At 39.0% G+C, this 12,191-nt stretch overlaps 1 protein-coding gene across 3 annotated transcripts in view; it reads right to left on the reverse strand.

Moving 5' to 3' along the window:
- Positions 1-12,191, reverse strand: part of LOC136885962 (zinc finger protein 883) — a 48,514-nt gene that overhangs the window by 22,894 nt on the left and 13,429 nt on the right. For all 3 annotated transcript variants that reach the window (XM_068230746.1, XM_068230745.1, XM_067158666.2), the window contains one exon: positions 3,293-3,442. In XM_068230746.1, coding sequence (XP_068086847.1) covers positions 3,293-3,442 — 150 coding nt within the window. The remainder of the gene's footprint in view (positions 1-3,292; positions 3,443-12,191) is intronic.

Consider the following 12,191-nt stretch of genomic DNA (forward strand, 5'->3'; position numbering starts at 1 on the left):
CAATAAATATTTTAACAATGAATCGGAAGGAAAATGAATTGATTGACCTAATGGAGAGATGAAAACTCAACATCCTGGGATTAAGTGAAGTAAAATGGAAAGGGAAAGGAATGAAGAAACTGAGAAAGGGGTACACCTTGTACTGGATGGGTAACAGTAAAGAGAAAAGAAATGGAGTGTGATTTAAAGTGAATCAGAATGTTGAACCAATAGCTGAAGTTGAGTATGTAAATGAAAGAATTATAATAATGCACATACATGTAAACAAGGATCTACTGAAGATAACACAGGTGTATGCTCCACAGACAGGATGTAGCATGGAAGAAAAAGATGGTTTCCTCAATGAACTGGAAACAAATATTGTTGGAGATGGGATCGTGATAATGGGAGATCTGAATGCTCATGTGGGAACTGATAGAATGGGATATGAGAATGTTCTGGGCCCACATAGGTATGACAATATAAATGAAGATGGAGAGAAACTGTTGGACTTTATCAGAAATAACCAGATAATAAAGAACACATGGTTTATGAAGAGGAACAGCCATAAGATCAGCCGATATAGTTGGGATGGACAGTATGGAACACTCATCAATTTTATAACAACAGACCGAGAGTGGGAAGATATATAATCCCCATGAAAGTATGGAAGGTGATCATAGATTATTAATTATGGAATTAAAACAAGTAACAACAGACCGAGAGTGGGAAGATATATAATCCCCATGAAAGTATGGAAGGTGATCATAGATTATTAATTAAGGAATTAAAACAAGTAAAATTTTCTAAAATTTTACTGAAGAAGAAACCAAAGATCAGGATTTGGGAATTGGAGGAGGATAAAAGAATGACATTCTAAGATTGGATACAAAGGAAGTTGCCAAACACGGAAATACAAAGTGGAGAAGAAGAGTGGGACAATTTAAGACAGACATTTGTGGAAGCAGCAAGTGAGGTATGCGGGAAAACAAAAGCAAAGGTTAAGGGAAAGGAGACACGGTGGTGGACAGACAAAATAAAAAATAAGAATAAAAGAAAGGAACAAGGTGAAGAAAAAATGGATAAGGAAAAGCAAAAAACGGATCAGATGGATGAAAATAAGATAGAAAGAGTACATGTGGAATACAAAAGATTGAAACTACAAGTAAAGAGGAGTGTCAAGGAAGAAAAGGAGAAATGTTGGGGAGAGTTTACCAACAAAATTGAGCAAGATACATGAGGAAATCAGAAACTATTATACAGAGTAATAAAACTGAAAAGAAAAAATCAAGGCATTAGAGAAAGAAGATGGATCCATAGTACAAGACGAAAAGGGTCTTCAGAAGGTGATGGCAAAGTATTTTGAAAAACTTGAGGATGTCTGCTTGGATGAAGAAGATAAGAAAATGGAAATAACAGATGGAGAAAAAGAAGATAACCCGATAACATGGTTGGAACTTGAAAGGGCAGTGAAAACAATGACCAAAGGCAAAGCAAGTGGAAAAGACAAATTCAATGCTGATATGATTAAGGCAGCAAGAAGCATTGGACAGTGGCTATACCGAGTCCTCAATACCATATGGAAGGATGAAAGGATACCTGAAGATTGGCAACAAGGAAGCATTGTACCATTGTTCAAAAGAAGGAAATAGAAATGTGAAAATTATAGAGGTATAACCCTATTATCACATGGGCTAAAAATATTGCAGAAAGTCATAGACAAAAGACTGAGGGATATAATAGAAACACGGTTAGAGGTAAAACAATATGGCTTTAGACCGAATAGACCAACAATAGACTTGATATTTACAGTGCGAACGATAATGGGAAAACATCTGGAAAAAACAAGGAAATCATCTTCATATTTTTGGATTTGGAAAAAGTTATGATACAGTTAAGAGAAAACGTATGGGAAAGACTAATGAAATGGAAAGTACCAAAATCATTAATTAACAACATAAAAATGTTGTATCATGGGAGTAAAAGCAGTGTAAAAGTGGGGAGTGGTGACTCTAAAACATTTTATACAAAAAAAAAAAAAAAAGTCTCAAGCAAGGAAGTGCACTGTTGCCATTATTGTTTATTATATTGATGGATGAAATCATAAAACGTGTAAAACAGAGTATCAGTAGTGATGAAGTGAATGCTTTGGTATTTGCAGATGATGTGGTGATTTGGGGAAAGGGATAAAAGGAAGTACAAAGGAGACTGGACATTTGGAATGAAAATCTGAAGGGGAGAGCTTTTATGGGATGACAGAGTAACCAAGAGAACAAAATTAATAATATATAAACAGTATTTCAAACCAACCGTAACATACGGACTAGAAACGCTGGTAACCAACAAGAGACAAGATAGTAAGATCCAAGCAGTAGAAATGACATTTTTAAGAACATCAGTTAAAAAGACAAGAAGAGATAGAATTCAAAATATTACAATCAGAGAAGAGCTAAATATAGAACCGTTAGTACAGAAGATATAGAAAGCAAGACTGAGATGGTTCGGACATGTAAAAAGAATGGGAAAGGAACGGGTAGCAAGAAGGGAATTGGAAAGAGAAGTTAAGGGAAAGAGACCCATTGGAAGACCGAGAAGAAGGTGGATGGATCAGATTTGGAAGGACATTAGAGAAGCTGGATTGGATGTGGCAGAAGTAATGGAACAGGAAAAGTGGAAGGACAGAAAGGAGTGGAGGAGGCTTGTTCACCACACCTGGGCAACTGGAGTGGGACACTGATGATGATGATGACTATACAATAAAACTTTCACTAAAGGAACAATATAACACAAGTATTGCAATTAAATAGAAGTATGGCGTGATTATACAATTAAAAATCATTTAGTATTTGACTACACACCAAGAAACTAACACTAAAGAGAATGCATGCAGAAAACAGGTGAATCATACTTCAGTGTCCATGTTTAATTTCCATACAATGCCGTGCTCCAGAGGAAACTCTTCAAAAACATTTTTCAAATTCCTATATCAATGTTCGAAGTGAGCAAATTTCTTTTTTTAACAAACGCCGTCCTTGCTTTGCTAGCCTGCATTTTATGTCATCTTTACTTCAACCATTGTTATATTTTTACTACCCAAGTAACAATATTCATCTACTTCCTTTAAAACTTAATTTCCTAATCTAATATTACCGGCATCACCTGGCTTCGTACGATTCATACTTTTGTTTGGGACTTGCCTATTTTCATCTTGTACTCCTTACCCAAGACTCCATCCATACCAACCAGCAATTTCTCAGGATTTTCTGCAGTCTCAGATAAAATAACAATATTCATAGTTGTAGTTTATACCCACCTTCAAATCATCCACGTCAGTTCTGGGCAAGCTCTTGAATGAGAGGTCTGTATCCACCACTGAACAAAACGGTTGAGCTGACAAATATATTTGAGGCGAATACTTCAACTCCATGGGAAATTCAGGAACCAGTTCATGAAGGACAGTTTCCTGAGTAAAACAGAATTATTTTTACTGGCATATATTTATCATCTTAGAATGTTTATGTCAACTGAATAACATGAAAATAAAAGATTGAAACATGACAGCATATTCAGTGTTTTGCAACAAGGACAAACATGAAAACACAAAGACAATCTCCACATCTTCCTACACAATGATCTTCACATGGATCTACTCTATCCTCATTAAACCCAGTTTCCTACATCTATTTCTTCTCAGAATCCAATGAGCTCATTTCCACTTCCTGCTGGTTGAGACGGTGGCTTCTGGCCCCAACTTGGGAGGTTCAATCCTGGGTCAGTCTGATGGTATTTGAAAGTACTCACGTATGTCATCCTCGCCTTGGTAGATTCAATGGCATGAAAAGGACTCCTCTGGGACTAAATTCTGGCACCTCAGAAAAATCCTTCAAAAGTAGTTAGTGGAATATTAAGCCAATAACATTATTAATTTAAATTTTTTCTTTTTTTCTCTCCTTTCTAGCTACTTCAAGGTGGACAGACATCAACAATTGAGGAGTCATTTAAATAGACCTTCAATCTTGATGCGGGAAGTGTAGGATTAGGAGAAAAGCAGATATGGACATTCAAGATTAAGAGAAAAAGAGATATACAGAAGATAATAACAATAATAACATATCCTCAGCTACAGCGTGCAGACATTTTAAATTGACGCCACTCAGTAGGAATGTAACGTTAGGGCAATGCAGGTGGGCCCAGGCTTTTAAGGGGCACCGAGTAATCCTTACAAAACATTAAAAAAATGTACGTACCTAGCCTTCTGTCACTCTACACGGAAATGATCAGAGCGGCCTTGTAGAATGGTCTGTTACTGGACATTATAAATTTTCCAGCTAACTCATTCCTCGTTGCCAGCGTTTCGCCCCAGTGTACTAAGTCAGTAAATAGCACACCCGCATGGCTAGTGGATACCATGGAGGCCACTGCGAAGGCTGTTTGGAGCCACCGTCAGTGCCAATGCACTACGACAGACTTTGTCTCGTTACCAAATATTGATGCCTGCCTAGCCATCAGATGATATAGATACTGATTCCCATAGGGAACCTGAAATATTTGTCCCGAATGAGTAAAGGTTCCTCATGGGAATCAATATCTATATCAATTGTAGAATGAGTCAAAATAGTTGTTTATTTATTTACAATTTGTACGTAGAATTGCAACTTTGTTGCATCTAGAGGCAGGATTTTGTACCGAGTGTGACAACAGAGCACAGATGTAAACAATGTTTGCCCTTGCCGTCACTCGGAACATTGTGACAACCTCCTTACAAAAGACTTGACTTGCACCAAATTATTGTCAGTTGGTATCAAAACATCAAATTTTAGTCAGAAAATGACACTGTGTTAATGTTTAGTGCACATGAGATTGTATTATACACAAATTTTGCAGAACATTTAACTTTTGTCACACATTCATTCGACACAATGTATAATGCCATCAATCATTCAACTCATTTTTCGAACGAGTGCTCTCTGTTAATAAGAGACTTTATCAGTTGTGCAGTTTGATATTTTTCAAAATTTATTTGAACATTATTTAATTTCATTTTTATTTTGGTAATCGAATAAATTATTATAACCAAGACTTCGGTATCTTGTTTGTTGTTTAAAGGGACGTAACATCTAAGTCATCGGCCCACTTCACTGTCAGTTACAGAGTATAGTTCTGTAGTTACTAAGAAATGAAACCAATTAAAGTTAAGTACGAACATCTAAGTAGTGCATGGTGGGGAGTTCAGCAGCTTAGCCGTTAAACCACGGAGGCGGTCAAATAAACCCTATTAAACATTATGTTTTAATAATCTTATGAATAACCTTTTGTTTATATAAATGGACAGTATATTATAATCCTTCTGTGTGCTGTAATTAAATTTATATTAGTTGGGGGGGGGGGATTTTATTTTGTCATCCGTTACGCCCCTGCCACTCGGGCTGCCTCAGCGTCAATTTTGATGCCAGTTTTACTCTCCCAGATGACAGAGTAAACCGAATCTCTCTTAGGCGCCCTATGCTTCAGTTTTAAATTAATTTTATGGGGATAAACACCATATGGATTACCATAGGTCCTTTACCTAACACTGTACGATGAGAAGTTTTTTGAAGATGGAAGCTAGAGTCGACTTACGTTCTTTTAGTCTGTTGAAACACTAAATATAACAATATATTTATTGCAGCCAAATAGCCATAAAGAAAGAGAGAAAATAATACATTTATATACACTGTACTCACGTGCTTGTGCCTTGGATTGCATATTCTTTAATTGTTTTTGTTCTTTTGATGCAGAGTTCTACGTGGTAACGTTCACACATGTATCCACATAGTTTGCACTTGCATGTCTCTGTCGGTTCATGGTATGAGGTGCTGGTACAAATTAGATGGTGGAAACCATGTACTGCCAGTCTTGTGAACACGTGCCTCAGCTCGAAGTTGGATGTTGGGGATGCTACTTCAAGATGGCGGCGTGCATGCTGGTCGTTACAAGTGTTCTCCGTGCATTAATCATAGTTTTGTTGATAAAAAGTGCCGTGACGTACGCGAAAAGTGTAACAGTGCATTCGGATAAGTCTTGTGGTGATTTGAAGAAGGTTCATCTTCTGGAAAAACTGTTGGTAAGTGAGAAATGTTCTCTTAAGTGTCTCACTTGGTGTGGCAGTGAAAGCCTTGGGCTGCTGGCGGTAGGGCGGCCGCGTCGTAATGGGGAAGGCAGAGTTGTCAGACTTCCGATTGCTGGGCGGCCACTGTGGTGCCTAACTCTCGCGCTAATTGGAGACATTGAATTGAACCCCGGACCTCAGCATTGTACAATATGTGAAAGCAGCGGGCGTCGTAATCAACTATTTGTAAACTGCAATAATTGTTCGTGAAGCAGTCACAGGACATGTGCACAAATTTCTACTTCAGAATACAGGAAATTAAAGAAGGGAGGAAGAACGTGGACTTGCTGGCAATGCGAAATGCCGCCACTAACGAACTCTTTCTTTACCAATACCAGTGACGTTACCAGTGACTCTGTAAATAGCTGCAACTGTAAATATGTAAATAATAATCTAACTCTCTTTGCGTTTAACGCACGCAGCATTTTACGTCCAGGTAGAAAAGAATATATTCTCGCTTCGCTCTCAAGCCTAGATCCCTCTGTTGTGTGTATCAGTGAAACATGGCTTTCAGACACAACTAATGACTCAGAAGTGCTACCAGATTCTTTCATCCTGTTCCGTAAGGACCGCACTCTAACCACAGGAGGCGGAGTTCTTATTGCCGCAAAACCAGAGTGTAATCCAACTAGACGTCCCGAGTTGGAGACGACAGCTGAAGCCGTGTGGGTAGAAATTACGTGCGGTAGTAATAAATTCCTCATCGGATCTGTATATCGTTCACCGAAGTCCTCACAAACAATGAACGATGCCTTGCTCTCCTCTCTGGATCATGTGCAACAAGTACAGAATAATTATGACGCAATTTATATTGCTGGTGACTTCAATCTTGAAATTACTTGGTCTAGAAATGCCGCCCCAGTACCAAACAATCCTCTTGCTAATAGTTTTCTCTCCACCTTCTACGACATTTTCCTCCATCAGTTAGTGTTCGAGGCAACTCGTATTACTCAAAATTCCCGCTCCACACTAGACCTGTTCCTTACTAACTCTCCATCATCCGTCCAGTTTCTGGACGTAATGCCTGGATTTTGTGATCACCAAGCCATAATTACAACTTTGAGCTACAGAAAACCCTCCCCAAAACTCCACTCCAGAACAATATATAATTTTTCCCGCACCAACTGGAACGATCTTTCCTCTCTTCTATCAAAACGTCTTCCTATTCCCCTTGCGTCCTTCACCGGCGATATAAATATCAACGAGATCTGGGAAAACTGGAAAAAAGTATTTTTTGAATGTGTCGATCAAGTTGTGCCGAAAGTTTCTATCTCTAATAAGCGAAAAACGCCATGGATCAGTAAAGAGATAACATCAGGTATTCGAAAGAGAAATTGTTTATACAGGAAATGGAAGGAAAACCCAAGTGACAGTAGGTGGGAGAAGTACAGACTGGCTAGGAACAAACTCAAATCATTAATCCGTGATGCCTACAGTTCATATATCCACAGCCTTAGTTCCAATAGTAAAGAGCTATGGGCTTTCATTAGAAACAAAAGTGGCAAAAGTGCTCCATCCGTCTTCAAGTACAACGGACTATCAGTTTCCTCTCCCCAAGAAATAGCAGACACATTCAATAGTAAATTTAAAAATAACTTCTCCACTGCTGACAAGGATGAAGACATGTTCACTCCAAGGTCAACCCCTCCCTTTCTGCCCCTAACTAGCTTGTACTTCACTGCTAACGAGGTCGCAACAAGTCTTCGGAGAACTAGACCTCATGCTGCGAACGGCCCAGACAACGTGCCGGCCAGAATTCTCCATCGCTGTGCAGAAGCATTAGCACCTTCTCTCTGTGCAATATTTAACATTTCAATGAACAGTGGGACTGTTCCAGAAGAATGGAAGAAAGCAAATGTCGTTCCCGTATTCAAAGATGGTGACAGGGAAAATGTAGACAACTATCGCCCAGTCTCTATTACATCTGGCTTATGTAAATGCATGGAACGCCTAATTGTTAAACATGTGCTGGATTTTCTGAATGAGAGAAACCTGTTGAATAACAACCAACATGGATTCCTCCCTGGAAAATCCTGTACTACACTTTTAACAACAGTAATTGATGAGTGGCAACATTCCCTGGACCAGTCTAATATATCCCAAGTGGACTGCGTAACTCTCGACTGGAGTAAGGCCTTTGATCAGGTACCTCATCAACGACTGTTGTTAAAACTTAACAAGTATGGCATTCAAGGCAACCTGCAGGCATGGTTTCGATCATTCCTGGTAGGTCGGACGCACAGCGTTGTGTTCAGTGGGGCTAGGTCAAAACAAACCTCAGTCACCTCGGGTGTGATTCAAGGTAGTGTGATAGGGCCGCTGCTGTACACAATATTTACGCTGGATCTGCCAGGTTGTGTATCGTCTTCTATGGCACAGTACGCTGATGACACCATCATTTACAGAGCCATTCGCAATGAGAACGACGTAAATAAGTTACAGTCAGATCTCGATAACGTGGTTCTGTGGTGCAAAATAAATAGAATGTGTATAAATGTACAGACATGTAAATATATCCGCTTTACTAGAGCAAGATCACAGTTACAACACGAAATTTCACTGAGTGGTAAAAACCTGATGCCTTGTACCTCAATAAAATTGCTTGGCATTCACATCTGCAGCAATTTAAAATGGAATAAACATGTTGAGGAAATAAGGTGTAAAGCATACAGAGTCCTGGGATTCATCCGCAGATCTCTACTGGGAGCCAGGAAGAAAGCCGTTCAGACAGCCTATCTGTCATTAGTACGGCCAATACTGTTGTACGGGCTTCCTTCCTGGCACCCTACTACAGTGGAGAACATGACGAAACTAGAGAGAGTTCAACGCCGAGCAGAACGACTAATTACTCAACATGGTCATTTAGATACAGCCAGGTCACTGCCCTCCATAACATCCCTCTGTAAACAAATAGATATTACTTTCCTGAGAAAATCCCTCGCAGGTAACATTCATATAAACCCTTTCAACCGCTTACAGCTGAACTATCGTTCCGCTCAAAGAGGTCGAGGTGTGTCCCTTTTCCCTCCATTTGCAAGAACAGCATCATATCAAAGTGGCTTTTTTAGTCGTTCTGCTCGGTTGTGGAATGAACTCCCACCGCAGATAAAAGAACTACCTGCAGAAAATTTCTGTAAAGACGTAAAACGGATGTATATATAACGAAACCCTCTGTACAAAACATAATTTATCTACTGTGAGAATGTTCAGTATGAGTGGGAGGATGGATGAAAGTTATGGGGTCCCGAGTGATTGAGACGGTAAATGTGTATGAGTGAGCCGGCCTAGCTAAAATATATGTGGGGTTTCGAGAGAGAGAGAGAGAGAGAGTGTGTGTGTGTGTCGAATGACTTGAATGTTGAACAGGTCTTGTGAGTATTACTGTATGTAAATATGTCTATGTAAATATTTTAACTGTATATAAGAACATCGTGTAGAATGTAATTGTATATTGGTATATTATAATTTTAAGTGGTGATGGAGGCACTTTTGTGTATAGGGGGCTATGCCCTTTCTCCATTCACCATCCCTAAATTGTAACTACAATTAGTGGAAAATAAATAATAATAATAATAATAATGTCCGGTCTATCATGGCCCCAGTTCCAAAAAATTCTGAAGGAATGTACCTTTTTTTTTTTTTTTTTTTTTGGTGTTGCTAGGAGATTTTTTGATGCTCTGGTGTTGGGTAGGGTCAGGTGTGTTCTGAAGTCTTCAATGAGGAAGGATTCTCGCGCTAGGAGGTAGACGAGTCTTAATCTTCTTGTCTTGGATACTCCGATTGCTCTTTTTATGTATAGAGCTTTTACTCTTTCTAGAGGTTCTTTTCTGTGAGGTACAGCCATATTATTTCTATCCCATATGTTAGTATAGGCATGATTTTTTGATCTAAATAGTGCCATCGCCTTCTCTAGGCTGAGTGTTCTAATGTAGTTGATTTCGTGCATCGCCCTTACCGCCTGTATTGCTTTCTCTGTTACATGCTTTGTAAAGCATTTGGCACTTGTTTGCAGAGTAATGCCAAGGTACTTGAAGTTGTTTACTATGGCTACTTTCTGCCTCTTTATGAAGATTTCTGTTATTGCTGGGATCTTTCATCGCGTTTTGTAGTTTCGTGATGTCACTTGATCCGATCACTATATCATCGGCATAGGCGTATGATACTACGTGTTCCTTATGGGTTATTCTCATTATTTCTCCTGCTGCCAGGATGAAAAGTAACGGGCTAATTGGGTCACCCTGTAATACCCCGTTCGTTTGAAGTATCAGTTCTGAGAGTGATACATTGTCTTATTTTGTTCCATTGTAGTATCGTTTTTATGGTTTTAGTCCACACATTCAAGATATTCACAAAAACAATCGTGGTGAGAGTCAGAGAAGAAATAGATATCTACCAGAAAATCAATTTGGATTCAGGAAAGGAAGATCAGCTATTAACGCCGTACAATTACTACTCAATAACATATGGGAAGTCCTTGAAAAAAGAGAAAAGTTTTACGTAGTGTTTATAGACTTCACAAAAGCATTCGACCTCATAAATCGGGAACTTGTGACGCAAAAGCTGGAAGAAACACTAAATATAAAATTTATTAAAACAGCGTAACATACCGGCAAAAGAAATGGTTCGATAGACCAAAAATAATTTATTTTAATGAAAAGCATACAACAGAAAATAAATGCTAATTAATTGTATTAATGATGATCACGATAATGAGATTGAGTTAATGATAGTCAGTGTTCTCCCCAGAAATTCTCGTCAGCCGGGTGGCAGGAATGAGTAGCCAGGCGGGAATACGTAAAAAACGAATATGATAACACTTCAGTATATTCCCCTCAGGGCATTAACACTAATATCAGACAGGTAAACATTAGACCTACTAGCAAAACTGTACTATATCAGTGTTATCACAAACAAGAAATAACAGAGTATTCTTGAACTTGTGGTGTTCATCTGTTCGTGCATAATCATGTAACACCGGTGCTTACCACTCCATTGCTGTAAAGTGCCCGACAGGTCTGTGATGGTATACGGAATCTGTCCTCGCATGTAATTTCTCACCAATCCAGACACTGCTCACGTGCAACATTAAGCAATAGTCAAGCAAAACTCCGATGTAATTGATGCAATTATCCTGACAATAATGAAGATATTTCATTTAAATAAACGTCTTACAGTATTTACGTTTTCATTTGGAGCACCTAATGAGTTGAATGGATTTGAATATTATGTAACTAGCATATAGATATATGCCGGGCGGTCTGTTAAACCGGCAGGGAGGTGCGCCCATTAAAAAGGTCCTAGGGAGAACACTAACAGTGACAAATGAAGAAATAAACATAATGAGTTATTGTGACCGGCGGTTTTTAAATTTTTACAGTAGAACGTAAATGTAACTTGTCTTTTTGGCTGTGGGACATAGAATTTTAATAATGAAAGAAAATAAGAATTATTAAGGATGCTATTTATAACTTTGTTCATGAACATCACACTGCATAAATCCTTATATGATTTAACATATTTGAATTGTGCATTATTTTTTATTTTTTTTGCTAGTTGTTTTACTTCGCACCGACACAGATAGGTCTTATGGCGACGATGGGACAGGGAAGGGCTAGGAGTGGGAAGGAAGCGGCCGTGGCCTTAATTAAGGTACAGCCCCAGCATTTGCCTGGTGTGAAAATGGGAAACCACGGAAAACCATTTTCAGGGCTGCCGACAGTGGGGTTCGAACCTACTATCTCCCGAATACTGGATACTGGCCGCACTTAAGCGACTGCAGCTGTCGAGCTCGGTAATTGTGCATCTATGAGGGGTAGTGGTGATTATTGTTTTAAGAGGAAGTACAACTAGGCAACCATCCTCTATATAACACTAATTAGAGAGAGAGAATGGAAGGAATCCAACACTTCGAAAAATGAAGGTATCAGCCAAAGAAAGACAAGGGCCACAAAGGGCGTGAAAATTAAAGCTCCCTGGGCTTTCAGTGCTCTAATACTGTCAGGGTTAGAAAAGAACAAGAGTTGACTGAGGAAGGTTAGATGAAAGAGAAAGGCCTGGCACAAGT

The sequence above is a fragment of the Anabrus simplex genome, chromosome X, assembly GCF_040414725.1.
Source record: "Anabrus simplex isolate iqAnaSimp1 chromosome X, ASM4041472v1, whole genome shotgun sequence".
Classification (NCBI taxonomy): Eukaryota; Metazoa; Arthropoda; class Insecta; order Orthoptera; family Tettigoniidae; genus Anabrus; species Anabrus simplex.